At 48.9% G+C, this 27,080-nt stretch overlaps 1 protein-coding gene across 1 annotated transcript in view; it reads right to left on the bottom strand.

The window, feature by feature from the left end:
* Window positions 1–14,631: 14,631 nt before the first annotated feature.
* Window positions 14,632–27,080, bottom strand: part of WSCD2 (WSC domain containing 2) — a 139,223-nt gene continuing 126,774 nt past the window's right edge. The window contains exon 9 of the mRNA XM_005298579.5: window positions 14,632–18,052. Within this exon, the coding sequence (XP_005298636.1) occupies window positions 17,700–18,052 (353 nt within the window). The 3' untranslated portion in view covers window positions 14,632–17,699. The remainder of the gene's footprint in view (window positions 18,053–27,080) is intronic.

Here is a 27,080-nt window from a genome sequence, read left to right as displayed (position 1 = left end):
TCGGTTTGAAAACGAAAGGAGAAGACTGCAGCTTTCAGGTAGAGGCTTGCTTACCACGTAAGAGCTGGCATAAGTTTTGCTATAGATGGGGGGATGGGAGCAGCAGTATAGCGAGTCCACATGTTAAATAGCGTTATTATTTGCACAGCTTCTTTCCTCTGGAAGGACCTCAAAACGCTTTATAAGCTGTGTCCACAGCGAGTCATCGCTGAAATGCAGCCACCTCTGGGGTGGACCACGCAGTGGGTCTACACTAGCAATGCTGCATAATGGATTTCTGGGAGGGAAAGTGAATAGCTTCTTTGCCCTGGCAGGAGGACCTCGCATGGTAATCGCCCACCATGGAATGCTGGCGCATTGGCTGAGTAGCGAGAGAAGCATCTATGCCTATTGTATCCCCAGCACTGTGCCCTGCAGCCCTGGGATTTTTCTTTGGAGGTCTCCCCTCAACATTTTTCTCACCTCCGTCCGTCCTTCTGGCTGGGGCAGAAGATTTGCAATAATTTTTTGTTCTGTGTTTGTACAGCACCTAGCACAGTGGGGCGCTGGGCCACGGCTGGGCTCCCAGACACAATGATCATACAAGTAATAAATAATACTAATAATTGCATTGACATAGCTGCTACCGTCGCCTAACAATGGGTGAAAGGAAAGTGCACAGCTCCCAGGAGATTTCCTGCCATGGTTACCGTGACCGGCTGTGCTGTTCTCGGCAGGTGAAATTCACTGTTGGCTCTAGTAGGATGTAAGTGGTGCATCTCCTCTATGAGTGTGGCACGGCACCTTAGTTAACCCTTTGCTGCAGGCAGAAGACTATCGGCTGTTTAGAAGAAGCTGTCTTTTCCCGTTCACGCTCGAATCTCTTCCTCTGTTTCATCCTCTCACCTCATCCTAATCGCGCAGATGCTCCGCTTCCTGCCTGGAGAAGTCAGCCAGGGTTGGATTCAGTGCAATAACCTCAGCATGGTATTGAACTGACAGCGTTCACCCAAGCCCAGACCGGGTTTCCTGGATTGGGGAGCACTGAGAAGGCTTTTTTCTTTTTTTTTTCTTGTTGTTGTTGTCAGAACTGGGGAGCGAGCGCAGCGGCAAACAGCCATCAAATTAGTTATGTTCTGCTTTTGTGACTAGAGCACACTTCAAAGTTCCTTTTATTTCCAGCTAACTAGCCTTCAGACTTGCATTCTCCTGCACTGCCAATATTTCATGAGAAAATTCTATTGTGAGCTTTCCCTGCGTACTGTATCCTGCAGAGCCGGGCCAGGCCCAGCAGGCCTGACCCCAGACCCCAGGGTGTGTCTAGAACACCGCAGGGGGTGTTGATCTACCTTGTCCCCCACCCGCAAGAAAGCAGCTTGGGGGCATGTGCCCAACGTGGACTAAACACCTGGCGTGGCGGCCTAGGCTTGGAGCCACTCAGCGTTCAGCACCACGGCCAGTGGATGGGGAGAGCAGCAAAACCCCATAAATACAAGGGGGCTGGGAGGGAGACGAGAAATGGTTCTTCTGGGTGCTGGGCACTTTCTCTCCTGAAGGATTCCTCTTCCTCCTGGGCAAAGTCAGTCCCCTGCAGCTGGATCAGCCAGACTGGGACCCGGCGAGGAACAGCCTGCAGATGGGTTGGTTTTGTCCACTGCACGCAGGTTGCTTTGCGTGGGTGGGGGTGGATGTTGTTTATGTGCATACTACTGCAAAGAGGGACACACCGTCCCTGCCCAAGGAGCTTATGGGCCAAGTACTGATAAACTTGTAGCTGTATCAAAAGAGAGAGAAAGGGCACAGACTCCCCAGCCCACATGCAGCCCTGGGCTGAACAGCTGCAGTGAGCTTGGGTCAGGGCTGAATTTGGCCCTTCGCTGCTGACGGCACACAGGTAGAGGTCCAAAGACAGTTTCCTACGGAATGGGCAACTTAATGGCGGGACCATCAGGTGGCACCAGGTTGCACCATGGCACACGTAGGGGTCCCCAGTCACAGATGCAGCAGCTGTGTTGTTCAGAATTAAAAGGGGGAGAGATCACATGTTTTCTGAGAGGAAAGATGCCTGGCAAGAAAAATACAGTCGGCGCAGTACAATAAAATGCTGCTTTGCAAAATACAGCAGCAGGGAAAGCACTTGGCTGGGAGAATACCGGTTGCTTCTTTCAGCCCAAGTAAGGATGGTTGGAGCCGTAGGGCTGGTATAAATCACCCTCAAGCTATTGAAACCAAAGGGGCTATCCTAATTGACACCAGCCCAAGATTTTAACTGAACCAGGCAGAGAGAAGAACGTAGGTGATTGCACCTTTCATGTGAGCTAGAGATGGATTTCTGAGCAATGACGTCAGACAGCCATCCCTTAGGCATATAGCGCTCTCCCATGGAAACCACAGTCATCTTCCCGTATTCTTTCCCGAGATGGGTAGGATTTAATTTCACTATTGAACAGATGCATTTTCACTCCCAAGAGCAGTTGAGAGCGATTATTGTTTTCAAGTGACAATTTCAGGGTAGTTTATTTATAGGATTTGCTCCTTGTGCGTTATGTAACCCGCAGTTGATGCGAAAAATTGGGGGGCAAAAAGTCTGTAGGCTTCCTTTGCAAGAACTGGTATCTTGATGACCCACTCGGAGTCCTTGTGCGTCTGCATTTCTCTGCCTGTGCAAATGTTTTATTAATCCAGGTTACCGAGGTGCTGGGGGAGCTGCAGATCTGTCAGGGAAGAGTCGGAGGCAGCAATCGAGAGCTCAAACTTCTCCACTCGCACTTCTGTGACAAACCCATCTGGAAACACAATGAGTTTTGCTAGCTTTGGAGTCTCTAATAGAGTCAGTGCATTGCAGGGTGGGAGCAGGGGAGTGTTTCGTTTCAGAGGCATGCAGGTTCCTATTTGTATGGAGAGGATACAAGAGGCATGGAATGGCATTTGGGATCCGTTGGGAGAAATGAACGAATCTTCTTGTGTATAGCTATCGTTTTATGTCCCTGCAGAAGCAGCCTGCCTTTTCAGCTTTAATCCTCGGCGTTTCTCTTTAAGCTTCTTTTTATCTCTTGCTTTTTAATATTTCTGCAATGCTATTTTTTGTTGGTGGTCTTTTATGCTTCCTAGATGGAATGTCAAAATACCACATGGCCCTTCACTAGCTGTTGGAAAAAGCATCCTAGCCCCCAAGGGCTTATCAGATGTTCACAGAGGCGCTACTTTGCCTTTAGAGACAACCAGCTACTTAGCAGCCTAATCCTGCGTCGCTGGCAAAGCGCGTGTAAGGGGGCTGCTCCACTTGAGGATAACAACCTACTATTGATACTGCTTCTTTAGCTCAAGTGATCAAGGTCTGTGCCACAAACTGAATGTGCCTGGTTCAAACCCTGGTCACAATCCATGGGAGGAGGTCGTTATACAGGGTGCCTTAACGCACCCTAAAGCAGGCAGAATCCCTCCACATTTGGCTCCTTGTGCCCATGCTGCTAAGGATGAGAAAATCGGTCTCCAAGCTGAGCTCAAATTTGTGTTTTAGGGGTGATTCCTTTTTCTCTCAGGATAATGTGTTGCATTTTACCCCTTCCTGTTTTGAACTTTGGGTGGAAACAGAAGAAACAAAAACACCACCAGAGGGCGGTGTTCCTGCTGGAATCCCAGTCTGGATCTGGAGTCAGGGGGAGCAGAAATCCAGTGAGAGTATTCCCAGCCCTGTTTACAGACCAGACAGGGTCAAGTGGTTTCAATTAGTAACTGAACTTTTGGTTGTTTAGCTGGGCTGATCCTTTTGAGGGCTCCAGTCATTGTTCTGCAACAGGCCTGGCTCTGAAATGTACAAATGTGCAGATACCTTCAAGGGCAGCTCAGGACAAGGAAACTCAGAATTGCAAGGAACTTACTGTGCCTGTAACATCCAGAAGACAAACTCCCCGGACCACTGGCAGGACGCTGGAGCAAGCCAAGAAAAGCAAGATTTCTGGGTCTTACACTGAGCCCCGTGTAGGCAGCGCCAGGCTTGGAGAGTCTCGTCTGTCCTGCCTGCGTCCATACCTAGTGCAGTGAAAACAGGGTCAGTGAAGTCCAGTCACGCACGTCACTGCTGCGACTCCTTGCCGTGAGCTCCTCTAACCTCTCGGACACGACCCGGCCTGGGTCTGCTTGGCTGATAACTTCGCACTCCGTGGTTTCTGCTACTTATCTTATTTATATAGCTCCTGAAAACAGACTAGTCAGTTTCCCGGTCCCTGGCCCAAAGATCTGACCCTAGCAGGTCAACATGCAGTCAGTCAGCAGGGTGGGGATGCTGCACAGAGCTATTTAAAATTAGATCATGGTCAGAAAATTGTCTAAGTAAAAATGGCCCCTCCTTACATACAGGATCTGCTCCCCGGGAGTCTCCAAGTCAGAGCCGTCACCTTACTAATAACTAACAGATTTTCACTATGTTTAGCCCCTGCTGAGCTAACCGGCAGCATAGGGGTAGTTTGTGGCCAATTAGCAAAAGCCAGCCCCGGGCACAGCCTGCAGCCGCCCACATGAAGAGTCAGTCACTGCTTTGCTGCCTGGTAGTGTTTTGCTGACCTAGGCAATCGCTTGTTCTGCCGGTAGGGCAGAGTTGGCCGTGGTCCTGCATCCGTGGGCCACGGACCCTCATGATTCAACACCATATAGCCGCCAATTGCAGAATCTCCATTACTAGCGCGGACGGAAGAGAATCCAAGTCCCAGTTTGTGGCTCTGGCTGTTAGGAAAAAAACCATCTCTCCACTTGCAGTTTGGAGCCAATCTGACACAGAATCAGTGGAGTGGGAGCAAATGGGCAGCCCTGGAAGAAGCCTAATAGAGCATCTGGGGATATTCAGACCGCACAGAGGGGCACCCAGGGGAGCTCACAGAGTCTGCAGGGCCGTATGTTGAACATCTACACAATCTGCTGTCAGCAGAGTCTCATTTTGGGGACTTGCTTGGATGGAGCTTATTTTGTGGGTGGAGCTTGAAAGAGGACCACCTCTTTTCCCCCCTCCAGTTTGACCCCTGAGTCTCTTTGCAGAGTTGCATTGTAGGTAACATCTGAAGCGGTGGACCTTATGGTCTCCTACCGCATGGAAAGAGGGGTGGTAGATACTTTGGGAGACGATCCCACAAAAAGGTGAATCGGAATGTGCTGACACAGCTCTTCCTGGGAACATCTGTAAGGCACCGATATATGGAAGCCGTGTATGTGCAATCAAATGTTCAACGGGCAATTACCAGGAGGTAATGACTTAAATTGCTCCATTTCATTGCAAAAAGCAATTGCGGTGAAATAAATGAATTAAGCTTCTGTGATCCTTAAAGCCACAAAAAAAAAAAAAAAAAAAAAGGCAGATGATATTGTTAGCATTCGGAGGATTTCCTCTGCCATTGTGAAGGCTTTAAGGTTTGGTTTTCTCTGTCATCTGGAAATATACCTGATCTGCTTCTGAAATGCCTCTTTCATCCAAGGCTAGGCTCTGTCTGGATAGGCACCATTTAAAAAACTGTGGCACTAACTCCAAAGTTTTACAGAACAAGAGAAAACAATCTTTAGGACCAATCCTGTTCCCATCTCAACAGCTTATCACCATGTTGTGCCTACATTGTCCTAGGGTGATTCCCGTGGTGCCATGCAACATACACAACAATGAAGAAGCCCGCAAATTACAAATATTTCCAAGTTTCCGAAGTAAAATCGTCAAACACCAAGGTAGTATTTTGAGAGGAAGGATGGCCCAGGGGTTAGAGCACTAACCTAGGACTTGGAGACTCGAGTGCACATTTCTGCTTTGGGGCAGACCTCCTGTGTGACTCTTGGCAAGTCATTTAGCTGCTCTGTGCCTCAGTTTCCCCATCTGTAAAACAGGCTTAATAGCACTGCCCTACCTCCCAGGGGTGTTATGTGGATAGATACATTAAAGACTGTGAGGCCCTCAGAAACTATGGTGATGGGAGTCATATAAGTACTTACAATAGAGACCATTATACACCTTGCCACGCTCTGATTAGTTTAGAATAGTTGGGTTGGCTCCACATTACATACAGCATAAATGCTTCTGTAATTCAAAATCGATCGGCGCTGCTAGCGGGAGACAGCACGCTGTGTGCGGGGATCTCTTGTGTTTTGCCGAAAGGAAATAACACCAGATTGCGTCACAAATACAAGCAACCGTGTAACGTGTGTGATACTCGCTCCAGAGAAGGCTGAGGACAGCAAGATGTTAAATACCTCAGGAAAACTGTAACTTGGCCAAATATTTGCAGACAACCTCCTTAGAAAGGCTGGGATGGAACAAAGATCAAAATCCTCCATAGTGGGACAAACTGTGCAATCCCTGCAGGTTAGTGTAGGTCTCTGGGAGTCAGAATTCCTGGGGCCCGTTTCTGGCTGTGCCCCTGCTACGTTATAGGGTGGGTGTTCTCAAACTTTGTCATAGCATGTAGACCATGTCTTAATGGGGTGCTTGTATAGCCATGTCCCCTCTTATTTGTGATCACAGGACATTCCTGCAGCGCTTACAGCAACTCTTCTCATGGAAGAGTGATGTCAGGAAAGGAGCTAGTGCATTTTTTGCTCTCTCCAGGGAATTACTGGCTTTCTTCCTTCTTGCTCAGACTATCTGCTTTTGTTCATTTCAGTTCTGCCCCCCACTTATCGTCCTCTCTGCTGGTAACAGGGAAGAGAACCAGCACCTCTGTTGTATGACCTTGGGCAAGTCACTTACCCCCTCTGCCTCAGTTTCCTCAGCAGTGAAATGACCTTCACATGCATCTAACCTCACAAGGTGTTTTGAGCACGAACTCTTTTTGGTGCCGCATTTTGAAGATGTTTGTATAAAAGGGGATAATTTATTTATGGATTCACAGATTTTGAAGGCCAGAAAAGAACCATTATGATTCTCTGGTCTGACCTCCTGCATAATAGAGGTCATAGATTTCCAGTGATTCCTGCTTCAAGGCTATCACTTCTGGCTGAGCCACAGAGTATGTTTCAGAAAGACATCCCGTCTCAATTTAAAGACGTCAAGTGATAGAGAAATCACTGTGTGCCGAGGTCAGTGTTTCCAATGGTTTATATTTACCTTCACTCTTAAAAAATTGTTCCTTATTTATACAGTGATTTAGACTGTGTAAACCAAGTGGGGCTGCGTTATGTACTTTTAAACAAACAGAGCATGGCTCTGCAAAGAGACAGTAGTCGCCTGTTTGATTCCACGGTGCCAGCGTCTCATCTTGTAGACAGACGTCTCATTAAAGATGGTTACCGTACAAGGTGCTACAGTGTATCAGAAGTCCCTTCCTTGACTGCCAAGATCTACAGAGATCCGGTGTGGTGATGCTAGGTGGCACAGAGGTTGCGTTGGGTCATAGAGTCAGAGAGAGCAGCGGGGTTTATTCAAGTCCCTTGGCCTTAATGAAGTATCCCCTTTGTATTCATTACAACTGAGCCCTTTCTCTTCTCGGCCATGAAGGTCACTCCAGGTTCTGCTTTTGGGCTTTCAGAAAATGCGGCCTGTGAAGCATGATATATCTTGTTTCTTAAAAATATTTTGAAACGAACATTCAAATGGTATCTCAGTGTGTTATCAATTTCCTCTGATTTCCGCTCACCGGGGATGCAGACTATGTGCGATCTGATTTCTCTTTCCTGATAGCTGCTTACCTAAGCTCAGGGTGTGATGTGAAAGGCACATCAGAGCCTGGTGAGCACAAGCACACAGCCTGATCTAAGCCTGAGTGAGATCTGGCGAAACCAGAGACACAGGCATCAAAGCAGTCTACAGCACGGGGTGAACCTCAGAAGGTTTCAACTTCAGGTTCATTGCGGGTAGGAACTTGCGAGGTTTGAATGCGACCAGATCCTCTTGGGTCTGGTAACCTTATGAAACAATATGCTGATGCTTCCCAGCTCTGCCTTGCTCAAATGCAGGCCATGTCCCATGCCCGAGTGATAGACATATGCGGATGAAAAGGAGATGACTGAGGCTCCCTCAGGGAGAATTGAAGTGATGGAAGGGGGAAGTCAGATGCTACAGTGGATAATTTGGCCAATGCTGGTCCCTTTTGAAAATCTCACCCATTGTGCCCAGATTCGAAGGTGCCGGGAGTATTTAAATCCCAATGGCGAGAGCGGTACAAATCCAGACTCACAGCACGATGCAATTTTTTAACGATAAGCTTAATCAACCATTGGAACAATTTACCTAGTGTGACAGATCCAGACCAGTGGGGTACAGGAGTCTGGTAGAGGGCAAATATACTGGTCACTGGATGAGTAGTTTTCTGTTCCCTGAGTGACCAGAGCAGGGGCTGCACTAGAGTAATCAGGAACCTGCTAGAACCAGTTAAGGCAGGCAGGCTAATTAGGACACCTGGAGCCAATTAAGAAGAAGCTGCTAGAATCAATTAAGGCAGGCTAATCAGGGCACCTGGGTTTTAAAAAGGAGCTCACTTCAGTTTGTAGTGCGAGAGTGTGAGGAGCTGGGAGCAAGAGGCACAAGGAGCTGAGAGGGTGTGCTGCTGGAGGACTGAGGAACACAAGCGTTATCAGACACCAGGAGGAAGGTCCTGTGGTGAGAATAAGGAAGGTGTTTGGAGGAGGCCATGGGGAAGTAGCCCAGGGAGTTGTAGCTGTCATGCAGCTGTTACAGGAGGCACTATAGACAGCTGCAATCCACAGGGCCCTGGGCTGGAACCCGGAGTAGAGGGCGGGTCTGGGTTCCCCCCAAACCTCCCAATTGACCTGGACTGTGGGTTCTTCCAGAGGGGAAGGTCTCTGAGCTGTTCCCCAACCCACATGGTGAATCTCTGAGGCAAGAAAATCCGCCAATAAGCGCAGGATCCACCAAGATAGAGGAGGAACTTTGTCACACTAGCAACGGGGGTAAATCCTCCATCACTTGGAAGTCTTTAAACGGAGTCTGAGTGTCTTTGTAAAGGTCTGTTCTGATTCAACGAGAAGTTATGGTCTTGAAGCGAGAATCTCTGGGAGAAATGCTCTGGCCTGTGTTACACAGGAAGTCAGACTAGATGATCATTATGGTCCCTTCTGGCCTTGGAATCTATGAACCCATGAACCTTATGGGCCTCCTGGACTCATCTCTGATCCTTGACACCCAAATGACAGTGGTAGCTATTAATGTCTTTTAAAGGTTGCACCCTTTCCTTCCAGGGGCTAGCCACGCCTTGGTCAGCTGCAGGCTGCACCGTGGCAGTGTTCTGCATGCGGGACTGCAGGCAAAGCCGGCACGAAAGTTGCCACAGCCCATTGCTGGGTACTGTAAACTGACAAGCACACATCGGGCCAGGACTCTGCCCTCTGCCCCGGCTCCCCATCCAGTTCCAGCTCTCTTCTGAGGTCCTTGTGCTGCTCTTTAAAGCCACAGCAGGGCTGGGCCCAGCTGTCTCAGGGATGGCTTCCTGCTCCAGGATCCACAGGGCAGCTGCAAGCAGTGGCAGTAGCCTCTCCGCTACTGGCAGAGCCCAGAGCAGGTTTCCAGGTGACTTCTTCACTACTGGAAATCTGTCACTCTTCACGTTCGTCTGCACAGGGATAAAAAACCCCAAAACATTTGGCCTAGGTCGGCTGCCTCAAGCTCGCATGGCTCTGGCTCCAGGACTGAAAATTGCCATGTAGACAGGTTGGAGCCCGAGCTCTGGGATCCTGTGAGGGTCCCAACCTGAATGTCTACCCAGCAATTTTTAGCCCCTCGACCCAGGCCAGCCATGCCCGTGCTCCGGGTCTTTTATCCCTGTGTAGATGGACCCCTAGAGAGCAGGGTAAGCACTTGGCATGAGCGTCCCATCAGTGATGTCAGCTGAAGGAGGCCTGGTGGCATTCGTCATGGAGACAAAGCAAGAAAACCCTACTGAAGAAAGCAGCGTAACTGTTGGAGTGGTGAAGACGGGGCCCCCTGTTACACAGAGCTGAGGGTTCGAATGTGTATGTAAAGGGCTGGGATTTCCAAAAGGGGTCAACACTGGCCTAACTCTGCCGCCACTGAACGCAAGGGGAGTTTTAGCATTGGCCTCAATGGGAGCAAAGTCGGCCAAGGCCAACGGCTTTGGAAAATGCTGCCCATTGTGATGTTAGTGACGGCAGTGCTGAAAATACAATAGAGAGAGAGCTAGAATTGTATCCATTTACCAATCCCCTATGTTTCTAATCAAAGGGGATTATAAGGTTTAGATTGAAAACTAAGCACAGAGTATGTTTTATGCATGGGATATTGACTCTTAATTCTTTTATCTCTGAGATTAGCTTCCTTTCTCTGTTTTAATTATTTCCAGTGGGGTTTATTGGAATTTTATCTGTTGCAGGATGATAGTGTCAGAATAAGCCACACACTGCATATATTTTTATTGTGGTGAATGCATCACTAAAAATAATAATTTAAAGAATTGAAAATGAGAGGGCGACCGACAAAGAGAAAAGAAATAAATTCCACCAAGTCCAGAACTTTATTTCATGGAAATAATTATACAGAGAATGGAAATCATGTTCTTAGTGAATCAGTTGGCTTTAAACTTAGAGGATGCAACAGAATAGCTCTTGCTTTAAGGATATTCCAGAGGTAATAAAAATAGCATGAAGGAGCTATTTATGTTTATAATGTGTTGTTATTACCAAAAAGAACAGGAGTACTTGTGGCACCTTAGAGACTAACAAATTTATTAGAGCATAAGCTTTCGTGGACTACAGCCCACTTCTTTGGATGCATATGCACGAAAGCTTATGCTCTAATAAATTTGTTAGTCTCTAAGGTGCCACAAGTACTCCTGTTCTTTTTGCGGATACAGACTAACACGGCTGCTACTCTGAAACTTGTTATTACCAGTGGCTTATATCGAGGAACAATAATACAAGAAACCCTCTATGTAAAGAATTTGTCCTGAGAAGTTATTTTCCCCAAGAAGATCCATAGATTGGAGGGGGAAAGTGCCTTGACTCCTGGCCAGCTCCTACCACCAGGACAGACAGCACAAGAGGACTGGTGGGAGGGTGATAGGTCACTGGTGACCTCATCCCGTAGAAGACACCAGCAGCGAGAAAAGTGGGAGCCGGGGTTCTCTGTGAGAAGGAGTTGTGGGGTTACTTGCATCTTCCCCTGGCATCCCGGAGAGGGAGATGGGGATCTGTCATTTAAAACTCAAACTTAATTTGTGAATCCTAAAATGTTTGGAGGGCGGGGAATAGTCAGAGGAGCTGGTAAAACCTCCTACTTGGAGCCTTCACTCTCCCGAATTCTCATTCCATCTTGCAAGCTCTGCCATACAGCATAATGCCCCACTGTCTGCGGGCAAAGGCATTTCGCTCTGACAAAGCAGACCATTGAGAACGTTGCTGTTGGGCATAAAGAACCTGTGTCCTTCGGGCCTATGCTGTGGTTCTTTCCGGGCGAGCCCAATGAAACCCCATTCATGTGGCTACAAGGATGGCTGCGTGTTCCTTGAAACTCTTGCTGTTGGCACAGCTGAGTTGCAGGCATTGCTGATGTGGGACGACACAGGCCCGGCCCAGGTAACAGACCATAGGCCTGTGAACTCCTCTGCCAGTCACGAAGGGGCTGTCTGAAGTGTTAACCTGGCTTGACTTTCTCGCCAAGCTGTAATTAAATGATTAGCTCAGTAATTTTCTCAATTTCACTCGAGGCACCACCGAGTCTGATTCCCATTGTAAACTGCCGGCTCGTGTGTAGGGCCATTAATAGCTTTCACTGTGCAGCGTGAGGAGCTCTGTATAGTTGGGTCTTGGGGTTTTCACTCCGTTTCCAAGAACATCAGTGGAAAGGATTTTATTACAGGGTGGGCCAGTACCAAGAGGGCCTGGGTTGCAGGCCAAGAACTCTGGTGGCGGCCGTCAGGGGGAACAGGGAGTTTAGAAGGGTCATGCGATACAGTATGGACAGAGAGAACTTTGTGGCTGACCTAATGTGTTGTGCTAACCTTCTCTGCTTGTTCAAAGACCTGTGGCACTGAAGTCTGTAAAACTTAACTCTTCTTTTGCTCAGCACTCTCAGCTATCACAAACTGGACAATATTTTGTGCCAAAAATAAAAACCGGCATATTTTGTCAGGAAAAAGGGGTGGTGTATCTCTCGAGCCAATGAGTTTTATACACTCGTAATGCACCCATCCTTGAATCTAGGCAACGTTTCATCCACCGATTAAAGCTCAGCAGAACTTTTGTGGTGCAATTGGACATCACACAAAACTCGCCTGAATTAGGGTTTTGATGCAAATCTGAGTTTGGAGGTGCAAGGTGTCAAAGTAATGCAAGGAAAGGCTGTTCTTATGGTATTTTCAGCCGAACAAGAAACAAGGAGGACCAAAAACGTGACCCGAAAGCTGATTCTCATGAGTTTCCTGGTGCAATTTGTCTACTCTAGAAGCTGTTCATCACAACTCTTGAGAGCTTCTCCAAGCCCAAGGGGCTTGTGAGGTTCAAGTAATTAGTTGTTATAATTTTGATGATGTTGATGCTCATCTACCACAGGAATCTACAAACACGGGTGTGCAGGACTACTCGGGAGAGGGTGAGGTGGGGAACGTTGGTGTCCACCTTGTATGCAGGATGACCTTTTAGATGATGCTTTCCCCCCTACTATAGTGCCTTATGTATTACTAGTAGCTTGGATGCCATGTCTCCAGCAGCCACGGCAGCTAAGTTATCTCTGTCCATAGAACTCAACAGAAGCCCGCTGGTGAGTTACTAGATTGCGCAAACTCTGGAAGCATTGGAATATTGTTTTCCAGTGAGTTAGAATGATCCTGGTATCGCAAGTAGCGTCTCAAGTGTACCAGTCACTCCTGCTGCTCCAGAAATTCAGTGACTACCAGCACTTAGCCTTTCACTCAGGCTTTGTCTATACTACCAAGTTTTGTCACCCAGAACTGCCTTTTGGCAACAGGACAGTGGGAGCGTACACACTGCAATGAGACTTTTGTCAGGAAAAACACCCGGGTTTGGCGACAAAAAACTTCCACCCCTCCGAGAGACTTTTTTCTTTCCCCCTCCCTTTATTGTAGACAAAGAACCAATGCAGACTCTGCTACTTGTTTTGTCGACAGAACTGGCTTCCCCCAGTATCCCACAATGCCTGCCGTGACCGCTCTGCTCACTGGTTTGATCTCTGCTGCCCTGCAGCCATCACCCCTCCCCTTTCCGAGTTTCGGGAAGTATCTGACAGCTGAGTGCGCTGCTCCCTTTGGGGAACAAAGAGCAAATCATGGAAGGCTCCTGTTGTGCCCTGCACGGGAGCACAGCGGCAGGCAGACTGCGGCTGCAGGGAGGCGGAGGAGGGACTGCTGCGCTGCGTTGACAATCCTCAGCACGGAGCGCTCCCAGAGCTACTCAGGATGCTGCTCCCGGCAGCTGAGGAGGCTGTGGGAGAATTCGGAGGGAATCCTCCCCAGATGCGCAGCAATCCGCTCCGCCTTCCCCCAACACTGCATTGTGGGATACATACCCACAGTGCATTGCTCACACTGGCGATGATGGTGCCCCCAACGTGGCCGTGATCTGCCGACAGAGGGAGCAAGTGCGAACACCCTTTGGCGATTTTTGTTTTGTCGACTTTCGGGTGTTGACATCTGCCTTTACCTGGCTCTGTATGGAGCGACTGTCTACAGATTTCCTTCCGGTCAGCCTGGAGACGCTTTCTCTGGCTGCCAACTTAGGGCTATGCTGTCAGCTCTCCAGCTTGTCCTTTTTTTCTCTTTTCCAACTACACATGCGGGCTTCGATGCTAGATGCCAGCCTGGCATTTTTGCTCTGTTTTTAGTCTATAGGGAGGTGTTACTTTTGCTTTCACGCTGCCTTCTCCTGGCTGCCCCTCTTCGAATTCGTTGCTCCGGCAGTTTGTTCTGAGCAGCATCTGCTCATGGCAGCAGAACTGATGTGCACTAGGCAAGGCTGCTCTTGGACTTGGCCCGTTGTGTCCATAACGAAGGGCAGAACGCTCCCGTGGGAGAAAGGGATTGTTCTGTTTGCATCGCCACCCGAGGAGCAGGGTGCTTGCCCCAAGGCTGGCAAAACTGGGGAGATTCTGGGTCTGGGTCCCACTAAGGTAACGCCTCCTTGAACTTCACCAGATGGTTTGTGTTTGCACGGGAAAACTCAAGGGGCCTGTCTTTGGGGGCTTTTAACCTGCAGTGTGTGTGTGTGTGTGTGTGTGTGTGTGTGTGTGTGTGAATTTTTCTCCCAGTCCCATGCCTTTGCCCCTTGCACATGTAATATCCTGACCAATCCCTCCCTTTTTTTTCTCATTCAGAGCCTTCCTAAAGCGCCACTTATTTTGTGTCTCCCGCAAGAGGCATAAATATAGCAATAACATTGTGATTTCCCCAGGATTCTATAGGCAAGGGAGCGCACGCCTGTAACCCTGGCCCGTTGCTCCCTGCTTTCCCCCGGTTGCTGCATCCCCTCCTCTTCGCTGCTTTCGTCACCGATGGGATTGTCAGCTCTTTGGTCAGGAAACCATGTCACGTCTGTGGATTTGCTCTGGGAAGCACCTAGCCCGTTTTGGGGGCAATATCGTCCATGCCTGACAGCTGCCTTTGAGCTGTCTTGGTGGGTGACATCTCTGTGTCCCTGGGCTCGAGTCTGTGTGTGTGTCGAGCTGCTCTGCGAAACACATGCCAGCACACTGCAGAATATCAACAAAACTCTCGTTTAATAGGCGTTAACCTGAGGATTGCTCTGACAGAGGTTGGCAGCCCCGGGACTGCCACAAACGAAGGAAAGGGAAACCAGATTGCTTTCTCTATCAGGACACAGGCGTCTGATCTCCTAGAAAACCTCAAATGATTGGCTAAAGAAAGAATTAAAAACACGGTAGCTACTCCTTACAAAATACATTCAGAGATGAGACCCGGCCTGTACGCTAAGGCTTCTGCTTGCACCTAGATGACTAAACAGCCAAAGAAAAGAGAAATCAGGAAGGAAAAAAAAACCCCAATGAAAGCAAACCCCGCAGCCCTGGTGTTGCTGTAATTTTCCATTTGGCTATGTCTTTTCCTCAGACATGTTAAAAAAATATATTTATTTAATTTTTTCCTCTTCTCAATGTAGTTTGCTTTGCTTTCCTGGAATATAGAGATATCTATAGAACTGTGCACTTATTTCTATCAAGATCAAGATAGAAGCCAACTGTCAAGTAACTAACTATAGAAAAAGGCTGAGTACAATATATGGCTTTTGCATCTACACCCAAAGGGGACTCGCAGCTGATGTTGGCGGGGTGGGGGAACTGGACTGCGGTGAAGCATTGATCCGGGAATGAACCGGCAGTTTAGAATTTGCTGTGGGACCACAGGCAGCTCCTAGGAACGTCGGCTTTGCAAAATGATCCCTTACTGAAATACACACAAATCCTTTGGGTTTTGACTCCTTTTTTTCGCAGCAAGAACTCAGAGGCTACAGAGTGTCTGTCACCGCCCCCTCTTGGTGTGGGCATGGGTGAGTGTCTGAGTGGGGGTGGAGGCGGGTTGCGGGGAGTGGTCCTGAATTGTTTCCAGCTGGAGTAATTCATTCCTGATTTTAGCCATCTAAACAGCTCCGCCTTGGGATTCTCTCCCTAAACCCCTGCAGCCCTCGCCTCGTTCTCTTGTGCACAAGGGCAGGGTAACGGCCGATGGAAAACGGGGCAACATCCTTGTTGCAGAACAAATGACAGGTTGGAGGAGCAACAGCCAACTCCTTTCCGAGGTGGGTGTTCAGCCCTTCTCCGCAGAGCAGCAGGGTTGGGGAGGAGTGGGAGCGAAGGAGGGTCAAGCAGGCTGAGTAAGAACGGCTGCTCTTATCCCGTTGATGCCGAAAGCCTCCTTGTTGCCTCTCCAGAGACAAAGGGCTTTTTAAAAGGCTGCGAACGGCTAGAGTAGGAGCTACTCAGCTGCAAGATTTTCAGCAACCATTCAGCTAACTAAGGGCCGCGTCCCATCTGCTGTTGCTATGCTGTGGAGCCCGAGCCAGATGGGTACCTGATGCATGATAAGCGTAGATGTGCCCAATCCAGACACCGGGGCCTGAACCATCCCTCCCCCTTGAATTTCGAGGGAGTTTGGATTCAGAGCTAGATCCAGACTTGGACACACTTAACTGGCACCTCAAATCTGGGGACCCCCGACTCTGGTCGACATGAGGCTCAGATCCAAATTCAACAGCTCTCTAGCACTTGGTGCCCAGCCCCAAAACCATTCGCTCATTTGTAATCCTCCAAAGGACGGTGACGTTAACCCGGCTTCATGGCTTACGTGCTTTGGAGGGCAGGGATGGAGGACCCAGCCCTCCACCTCTCCCTCTTGAGCATCGTTTTTTCCTCTCCTTCTTTTTGTTCCAATTTTCAGAGGCAACGAATGTCAAGTGAGCAAGCAGGGGGATCTAATCAGCCTGACAGCTTCAGTGCTATGCGGCCCCTGCAACGACTTCCCCGCCCGTGGGTGATTGTCAGCACCAGGGGATGGGTCAGCTGTGAGTGCTTGAGGGAGACCTTGGCATGCCAGAGGAGAGAGCTGGCATCTGCGAGGAGGGCAAATGGAAGCGGCTTCTGGTGACCTTGCACCGATGAAGCAGCAAATATTTGTCTAAAGATAATGACCCCGTCTGGGATTCTGTGACAAGCATGTCGGCAGCCAGAGCAGGAGCCTGTCCAGGCCCGGCCGCATCTGCTGCCAAAGCCAGTGATGGGAGAGATGATCAGCATCAGCCGGGACGTGCAAGGCCTTAGGCAGGAGCAGGTGGGGAGGACAATACAGCTGGGATGTAGGTGGGGGATGGGGCACGTTGGCTCGTCTTTAAGCCAGTGTAACTCCAGTGTTGTTCCTCAGATTTAGACTCATGTAACCGCGTCCCTGATCCAGCAAAGCGCTTAGGCACGTGCTTAACTTTGAGCACGGGAGTAGTGGAGTAGACCCAATGGGACTGCTCCTGTGTTTACAGTTAAGCAGGTGCCTGAAGTCCGTGGTTCTCAGCCTCTTCCATACTCCTCTCCCCCCCGATGCCCATCCCATTCGGTCAGGACTTCCCTCCTACTTAGTGATCTAAGAAAATCAAGGAGGTTGTGACCCCTGACACTCAGGGTTCAGGACCCCCAGGTTAAGAAGCCATGCTTCAGCTAAATATGTGCTAAAGCGCCTTGCTGGGTCAGGGCCTGCGAGCTGAATTAGGCCCAGGAAATGCACAGTGAGTTTTACTGTTAATCTCCAGCACTAGCATTAGCCCCAAGCCCCAAGGAAGGTTATAAATAAAGAGTTACGTTATTAGGAATGAATGGATCACCGTAAATAACATCAGATCAAATTTTAAATGCCATGTCTCTGTTCAGCCCCGTTTCAGACTGGAAATCGGAGCCTGCTTCTCCTTCCCGCCATTTCTGAGCATTGTTCACCACTTTGTAAAGTCTGACCGAGAACGGAAAACGCACCCCACACGACAGGAGAGAGAAAACGGTAAAGACAGCAGCGGTGAAGGTTTTCATGTCGCAAACGCCAATTCACAACGGCACAATCCCCAAAGAATTTAGACTCGTTGATGTGTTTGCCAAGGCATCTTCTCAGCAATGACTGGTGACCATTCTTTTTTCTCATGCAGGGAATTCATTAACAGCTAATAGCAGCAGATGGATAATTCAAAGAAAGCCACCCACTGGGTGGAACTAGGTACTGGCTGGGAAAACCAAGCCTTTCTGTTCTGGTTAGAGTCAGTTCCCCCGAGTGTCATCTTCATCATCTTGGATAATAGTCATCTGGGACCCCTGTGAGGTTTCGGAGTTTCAGAGCCATGTCCACAGTTTTAATGTAAGTGCTGATCGTTTTTCTCATCTCGGGCGTGTAGGGGTCATATTCCAGTTTCCTCAGCCCGGAGCGCTTAAAGTTTCCGTCTTTTTGGCCCTCGACACACAAGAGTCTGTCCTCAAACACCCTGGTGCCCAGGAGGCTCACCATCCTCTTCAGTTGGACAAAGAGATCTCGCTTCAGGTCCTCAAAGTGCACCACAAGGACGTTTTTGCCATACTTCAACCAGTCCAGGGTGTGAGTGGCCCACCAGGGGGCGTAATTTTTGACGAACTCTGGCCATTCTGCAAGAAGCAAAGGAAATCCATTAACAACAGTATCAGTCACAGCATGTGTGAAGGCACTAGAAACAATGTAGATCTCTTGTTTACCAATCTATCTATTAGTAATATCATTAATAATGTGGCGGCACTTTGCAAGAGTAACAATTCCCCTATCAGAACAAAGAATTCAGTCCCTGACCCAATGAGATTACAAAGCAAAGGTCAAATCCTGATCTGTTGGATGTCACAGAGACCTCTCAAGCAGGGCTGGACTGATGCATAGGCAAACTAAGCAGGTGCCTATGCCCCAAATTTGGGGGGAAAAGACCAAACCTGAGTGGCGCTGTGACCCCTGTGGTTGCCTAGGGCCCAGTGATGGGTCAATCCAGCCCAGCCCTCAAGCAAGGAAGGCATGCAGGACTTGGTCTAAGTGTCCAAACAGGAAGGGTGCAATTCATGTACGTGGGAGCTACGACATCAGGACTTCATTACAGGGTGAGGTCTTTAGGAAGTGGGGGGAAGCACTGGCACTCACATTGACTGGGTCTGGGAGCCTGTTCCAATCCTGGGGGTAGTGAGGAGGAGGTCCTGGAGCCAGCAGCAAGGGAAAGAATTGGAGGGGGCTAAGGCTTATGCCAAGGGGATGGGGCAGAAATATCTGGAAGGCTGGAGATAAACATATCAACGCGGTGTTATGGACTACACTGTGTCCTTGACCCTGACCCAGGCTGACGAAGGGACATATGGTCTTAGACCTGTGCACTGGGACGTTTCCCCCAGCCCTGTCTGAAATGCGTCGGCTTCTCTTCCCCAACAAGCATAAGGAGGAGGGACAAGTGTGAGAGAGGATCTGACAGGAAATGTAGGTATCAAATAACCTGGCTTGTTTTCTCCCTTCCTGCAGTCAGTTTGTGTTCCTTTCGTTTTCCCAGAAGGACACACAGAAGCTCCCCTGTACAGGACAGACTCTTTGAAATGTTACCTCCCTTCGAGCCTTAACGTGAGACCAGCAGTGGCGCCACGGTATGGCTTGCTCACTGTGTAAGCTTGGGCCAGTGACCTGCCTTCTCTGTGTCTCACAGCCCATTCTGCAAAAAGGGGATATGAATCATACTGGTTATACTTGCCCAGCTCACTAGGGTGTAACAAGGCATAATTAATGACCACTCCGATGTGGGGCAAAACTCTGATCCATGCTATGGCTGAGATTTCCATACCCAATTCGCATTCATTTGAATGGCGATCGGGCATCCAAATCCTTATCCAGTTTGAAAATCTTGGCATATGCATATAGGAAAATCCTCCGTACCTGACCCCACTGTAAAATACAGTGAGATCTTCAACAAAAGGCAGGAGAAGTGTGCAAATTATGATGAAGGTGATATAAAATTTGCAGATGACACCGAGCTGGGAGGGGAGGGTGGGTTGAAAGCACCGTGGAGGGCAGGATTCAAATTTAAAATGACCGTGATAAATTGGAGAATTGATTTGAAAACAATAAGATGAAATTCAGTGAAGATAAGTGCAAAGTGCTTCACTTAGGAAGGAAAAATCAAATGCAGAGCTACAAATTGGGGAATAATTAGCTAGGTGGTGGTACTGCTGAAAAGGATCTGGGGGTTATAGCGGATCACAAACTGAATATGAGGCAGCAGTGTGATGCAGTTGTGAAAAAGGCTAATGCCATTCTGGAGTGTATGAACAGGGGTGTCGTATGTAAGACACGGGAGGTAGTTGTCCTGCTCTACTCAGCATCAATGTTCCCTCTAATTTTTTACATCCATGTGCAGAATTAATTTTGTTATGTGCACCAATATGGAGGTGATGGGTGGGGGAACTTAGCTCAGCACTGGTGAGGCCTCAGCTGGAGTTCTGTGTCCAATTCTGGTTGCCGCACTTTAGGAAAGATGTGGACAAACTGGAGAGAGTCCAGAGGAGAGCAACAAAAATGACCACAGGTTTAGAAACCCTGACCTGCGAGGAAAGGTTAAACAAACCAGGCATGTTGAGTCTTGAGAAAAGAAGACTGAGGGGGGACCTGATATGTCTTCAAATACATTAAGCGCTGTTATAAAGAGGAGTGTGATCAGTTGTTCTCCATGTCCACTGAAGGTAGGACAAGTAGTAATGGGCTAAATCTGTAGCAAGGGAGATTTAGGTTAGATATTTGGGAAAACTCTAACTATAAGGGTAGTTAAGCTCTGGAATAAGCTTCCAAAGGAGGTTGTAGAATCCCCATTATGGGAGGTGTTTAAGAACAGGTTGAACAAACACCTGTCAGGGATAGTCTAGGTTTATTCAGTCCTGCCTCAGCGCAGATGGCTGAATTTGATGACTCTCCAGGTCTCTTCCAGCCCCACATTTCTATAATTTGGTGTGATTTTTACTGCTGTAAGAGCTGTAGTATTTTTAACGAGGGCGGGGGTGCTCTTTTGATCATGTCTCTGACAGCTCTGGACGGTCATGTTTCTAAACTTAACGGCCCTCCTTACAGAACTAAACTGATCCCACATTCCTACCCTGTCCAAATTGTGTTTTCTTGCTGTTAATGGCCTCGTGTTTTTCCAGTCATGGTTGAGTCACTCTCTGCAGCCCATCTGCTGAGGAGGAGTCTTTCCATACAGCATTCAAACCTCATGCATGTCATATGCATCACGTAACCTTGCTGACCTTGCCAGATCGATCTTTACCAACATCTCCTAAAACTGGCTTTAAGTCTGATACTTTTCTTCTGTATCCCAGTATCTTTCCCCCTTGTAGCTTCCCTCAACTCTGCTGAGATGCTGCTTGCTTCTAAAGTCAATGGGGCTGACTCACTTTCTGTACACAGAACTGGTATGATTTCCATGACAACAATGTCATGTGAGCTGGAAATCTCAGCTACTGAGGCAAGGTAATGCCTGCCTTCTTTTCACTTTTACTGTCAGTGGCAACCACTGCAAGTCTCCCCCCACCTCCGCCTTCCCCCCGGGCATTTAATCAGCCTAGACTCTGCATTTCTTCATGCTACTTGGGCTCTCTGAGTTTAATCAAGGTGGCTATTACCACCTGTCACTCCTGAAATTGAATACGAACAGTCTGTCTAATTACAGCACTGAGTTTTGAGGTTGACTTTATAGTTTCAATTTTTCCCTTGGACAACTGTAAATGAAAATGGGCCGTGTGTGTGTGTGTGTGTGTGTGTGTGTGTGTGTGTGTAGAGAGAGAGAGAGAGTTACCAAATGTGGTGTTTGCTGATCTTCAACACCAGGAGTAGTTCAGCAAAATGGCTCTGAAAGAAATGACAATGGGCCCTGTCGATAAAGTTCCACAAAGGTCTTTGGCTGGTGATTGATAATATCCCCAGTGAGCTCAACTAGCCATCTGGTCCCTAGGCTGACTACACGTGCTCCCTCCTAAAAATCTTTCAATTATTCCCAAGGTCTCTTGCTAATTGATCCCCACATTAAAATCAGGTGATAAAAAGGATGATGAAACACCAATAATAAGCTATGATTCTGCTGAAACTGTAATACACATGTATCTTATGATGCATAAAAGCTCTGGGTATGTGCTCCTTCCTCTTGTCCTCCTTGAGCAACCAATGCCTGATTAATAGCTTCGCTGTATTTAATTCCCCAAAGAATCATTACAGACAGTATCTGTTTCATTAAACAGATACAGGACAATTCACCTTGTGTAATCATATCACATAAAACTTTGCTTTGGAACCACTCCAGGGATATCATAAAATTAATGTCATGGAACAAAATACTGATTTTAAAGAGCCTTCAGCCCAGGCTGGTGAAAAGCACGGCTGCAACCAGGAGGGAAAGAAAGGATCAGCAGCTGTATTCAACAGCGGCAGCATCCAGGAGAAGCCAAGCAAGGTCTCGTCCCCCTCACACGCAGTAGCTCAGATCATTCCAATAGTGCCTCACACGCCCACTGCGTTTGCTCAGCCAGGGAGCTGCCGGGCTTCCATTTTGGCAAGTTGCGTTAGTATTCTAGTCACAGCGATAAGCTGCCTTTAGACGGGTGGATATAGATTCCTCTGCCACTCACACCGTGAGCAGGGTCACTCCAGTTCCACGGTGCGGTGTGACCGAGGTCACAGGCTGGCCCATTCGATTCAACGGGCATAGAAGTCGCTTGCTGAGTGAGAGGTTCATAGATTGTAAAGCCAGAGAGGAGCACTGCAATCATCTAGTCTGACCTCCTGCATAACAGAGGCCGTAGGACTTCCCTGAATTAATTCCTGTTCGAGCTAGAGTCGATCTTTTAGAAAACCACCCAATCTCGAAAAGAACCCACCTCAACCCTGGTAAATTGTACCAACCATTAATTACTCCCACCGTTAAAAACATGTGCACCTTATTTCTAGTCCGAATATGTCTAGCTTCGACTTCCAGCCATTGGATCTCATTATACCTTTGTCTGCTAGATTGACATGCCCATTCTCAGATGTTTGTTCCCCATGTAGGAACCGATACAGTCTGCTCAAGTCACCCCTTACCCTTCTCAGTGTTCCAAGAGTGATTGAAAATCACCATTATGGTCCAGCAAGCCCTTCCAGACCATCGCAGGTTCTAGCCCACTCAGACATACCTCCACAGGGGCGGCCCAAGCACCTTCTCAGGGCAGAGCACGGCCTTGGTCAAATCCCATTGTTGGCAGAGGGGAATTTGTACGTCAAAGCTTGAAACAGCAGAGGGGCTTTCACAGAGATTTCGGCTGTACAAAACGTCACCCTGTATTGCTGTGAAATACAGATTCACCTAATTCAGAGCTAGGTGGAAACCCCCCCATCGTTGGCACGATGGCACTGATTCAGGAAAGCACTTAAGCTCACTTCATGCAGGTCCTGAAATGCCCTTCCTGAGCTGGGGCCTAAAATGCCCTCCCTGTTGGCACTCGCAGCCTTTAGAACTGGATTGGCCCTGGGGAGTGAGCTCCTCTTTCAGCCATTGAGAGGGGTTCCCTCCTTGGGGCCGACGGTGAACCACGTTGGCGAGGGAAGTTGCACTGTCTGAGGCCTGCATCGTGGCTGTTTATGCAGTAGAGTGACACACAGAAAACAAGAGGAATCCAGTCACCAGGGTCTGTCTGCGCTGACCGGTGCCTAGATAGAGCATACAATGTTTGGCTAGAGCAGTGGATAGAGCATACAATGCTTGGAAATGATGCAGAGATCCTTATGGGAAAAGTAAAAACCAAGAAGATCCTGTTTCTATTGGTCATTTTCATATCCAGCCAGATAGGCCTTTCCTTTGTTTGCTTTTAATGATAAGGGAACAAGGTACCAGTTGCAGTTCCTGATCTGCCACTACATAGAGAGACACATGATTGGGATGCATAAATGTAGCCCCATGGGGAAGGGTTAAATGTAGGCTTTCCTGGGGGCTGGCTCAGAGGGCAAATGCCAAGGAGGATGGTGTGCCCTTGGTACCCTGCTGGAGATTAAAGTCATGTCTGACATGAAATAAGTTGGGTGTCCTTAACTCACTGGCAAGAGAAAGGCCAATAGCTCGGTCAGGAAAGAAAAACAACCAATGCCCTGTGTGTGGCCAAACTGACAGTCATTGCTGAGGAAAGGCCATGGATTAAGCTAGCAAAGAAAATTTAATCATCTCTCTCTTGCCACGAAGAGTCGCTCCCTCTTCCTTAGGCCCGGAGGTCACGGCTGTGGGAAGAATGAGCAATGCTACAGCTGTGTGTGCCGCACAGGAGGCTGCGTTGATAGGGGACTCCCTCATGCCTTCGGGACTTACGGGGAAATAACGAAATGCCAGCTCGGCCTTTTGTTTTAATCTTTGGCTCTGTAGCATTCCAGACAAAAGGCCTCTTAGAAGGGTGAGCGGTGTCTTCCTCCACCTTTCATCTTAGGGACTTATCTGGCCCCCTTCACTGCAGTATCTGAGTGCCTCATAATCGTTACTGTATTTATTGCACAAGATCCCTGTGAGGCAGAGCCAGGCTTTTTGACCCATTGCACAGAGGGGGACCTGAGGCACATACAGGCTAAGTGAGTTGCCCATGGTCACATAGGCAGTGTTGCCCAGTGGATAGCAGACTGGACTAGGACCCATGAGCCCTGGGTTCTATTCCTGGTTCTGCCATTGGCCTGGTGGCAAGTCACGTCTCCTCTCTATGCCTCAGTTTTCCCATCCCTAGAATGGGGATAATCGGATTGACCCTCCCTTGTAATGCACTTTGAGATCCATGGATGAAAAGTGCTCGATAAGAGCAAGGTATTATTGTTATTAGTCTATCGCAGAGCAGGGACTTGCACCAAGGTTCAAAGGTTGTTATCCTCAAGGAGCTGGCCCACATTCAGGATAACAGCCCTACCACTGCTACCAACATATGGAGTTACTCCTTTCATGTGGTAGAGGCTTGTGCTTTGATGGTTGACCAGAGTGGTGGGCCCCGCAAGGGGAAACGGGCTTCAGCCCCACCTGTGACAAGAGCCACTCACCTCCCCAGGTAGGGAAAATGGAGGTTGTGTGACCTGTAGTTCATGTGAAAATCAGGCTTGGGGTATATAAAAGAGAGGCCTGTGTGGGGAACTCCCGGTTGAAAAGGGACCCTGGCGGCTCCAGTCAGCACCGCTGACCAGGCCGTTAAAAGTCCGGTCGGTGGCGCAGCAAGGCTAAGGCAGGCTCCCTCCCCGCCATGGCCCCGCACGGCTCCCAGAAGAAGCGGCATGTCCCCCCTCTGGCTCCTCCATGCAGGGGCAGCCAGGGGCTCCGCATGCTGCTTGAGGTAAGCGCCACCTGGAGCCTGCACCCCGACCCACTCCCATCGCCCAACCCCCCTCCCCAGCCCTGGTCCCCTCCCGTCCTCTGAACCCCTCAGTCCCAGCCTGGAGCACCCTCCTACACCCCAAATCCCTCATCCCCAGCCCTACCCCAGAGCCCACACCCCCAGCTGGAGTCCTCACCCATCCCACACCCCAACCCCCTGCCCCAGCTCTGATCCCCCTCCTGCTATCCGAACCCCTTGGTCCCAGCCTGGAGCACCCTCCTACACCCCAAACCCCTCATCCCCAGAGTCTGCACCCCCAGCCAGAGCCCTCACACTGCCCCCCGCACCCCAACCCACAGCCCTCGGCCACAGCTCCCTCCTGAGTGGGCAGCCGTATAATTTATGGGGACCTAATGGTACCAAGCAGGAGATCGGGGAGGCAGGAGGGAGTTTTCACCACTCTCATTCCATTGCTGGAGAGGGAGAGTGGGCTGGAATGTGAGCTGCCAAGTGAGAACTGGACCACAAAAGCGCACGGCCCCAAACACGCCTACAGCTGACCTTGGCCGATTCTGCAGTTAGAATAGTTTGGAGAACTAGCTGGTATATTTCTCGCCAGCCTTTCCCCCTCAACCCTGAGGGGGAAAAAATCACATGTAGTAAAAAAGAAAAATTTGCGCTAGTGCCCTGACTCCAATTCCCTCTCCGCCTCTCTCCTTTCCACTGCAGCAATCCTGAGCAGAGATTAATAGAACACACATGAATGCCAATTGCAATGAAAGCAGCCTTTCTTCGCTGCACTGTTTCATAGTTATTGACAGAACCATAACTCTGCAATATTAGGTCCTGGGTTTCTAAACCTGCTAGGGCACTACGACATATTTCCCATTTTTACTGGGCTCACTTGTAGTCTGGCACTTGCAATCAGCAGTGGGACTGCTTGGCTAGTCCCTCATTGAATGGGGAATGCTTCGGGACAGGTATCCAGGAGTGGGCAGAGTTGAGTGAATGATTTCCAGTAGATAATTCCGAGGACATATTTTGTCTTCTTTTCAGTTTGCACCATTGTTAAATTGCTTCTCTATTCAGATTTATCAGTGAATTTCTGCAGAGAATAATTTTTGCTCTGCAGGTTATTTGTTAAGAGTTTACTGCAAATATTCAGAATGGGCAGAGGCCACTTATTTCCCACGTCAGCCCTCAAACAAGGGCTTAAGTAATGCCGAGGCACTGTGTGCTGCCCCCTCTGCAGACGGATATAGCGCATCTGGTTTGCACTGTGTGGACTATTCACTATGAATTCTGCTTTTGTCCTCTGCTGGGATGAGTCAGGTAACTAAGCAACACAGCGCTAGTCGCAAATTCCACAAACAGGACAGTCCAGTAGGAAATGTTGCTCTTCGTGAGTATTCCTGCTGGTGAAGATGAAGTGCTTGAACTTTCCTGGAAAGTGAACTTGAAAGGTTTGCGGTGCTATAGAGTCACAGATTTCCAGGCCAGAAGAGATCACTGTGATCACCTAGTCTGACTTCCTGCATAACACAGGCGAAAGGTTTCGCCCTCCATTTCCTGCATTGGACCCACATCTTGTCATTGATCCATTGCGTACTCTTTAGAAAGCCATCCGTTCTTGATGTAAAGACATCGAGTGATGATGGGGACTTCACCACATCCCTTGGCAAGTTGTTCCACCAGTTAATTACCCTCGCTGTTAAAAATATGTCTTATTTAGAGCACATGGTGGTATATTTTGACTTAAATCCAAATCAAAATTAGTTTTTGCGTTGGAGAGAATATTTGTGGACAGATTTTTCCCACCTTCTCCTCAGCTTTGTGTGTTGATTGTTCTAACACCTCAGATGAGCTTCTCTGAGGTTTCCTCTCTCCACATTCTCTGTGCAGCATAATTATTGCTACTACTATCGGCAGGGCCGGCTCCAGGCACCAGCTTGGGGCGGCCACTTCAGAGAGGGGCAGCACGTCCAGCTGTTCGGCGGCAATTTGGCGGATGGTCCCTCACTCCTGCTCGGAGTGAAGGCCCTCCCGCCGAATTGCCACCGCGATTGCGGCTTTTTTGTTTGTTTGTTTGTTTTTTGTTTGGCTGCTTGGGGCGGCCAAAACCCTGGAGCCGGCCCTGACGATCGGTGAAGCATGCCGAGTGCTCTATCCAACTGGCACAAACTTACACAGAGAAATGTCTGGAGCTGTTGGCTATCCCAGACCAGTATGTTAAAGGAAAAGGTTTCAGGTGTGGGTACAGTGGGGGGAGGCATGAAAATATGCACATGCTCACTGGACCTGAAAACCTGCCCACGTGTGCGTA

The sequence above is a fragment of the Chrysemys picta genome, chromosome 15 (assembly GCF_011386835.1).
Source record: "Chrysemys picta bellii isolate R12L10 chromosome 15, ASM1138683v2, whole genome shotgun sequence".
Classification (NCBI taxonomy): domain Eukaryota; kingdom Metazoa; phylum Chordata; order Testudines; family Emydidae; genus Chrysemys; species Chrysemys picta.
The sequence above is the reverse complement of the archived record's forward strand: the minus strand, read 5'-3'. Positions and strand labels throughout refer to the sequence as shown.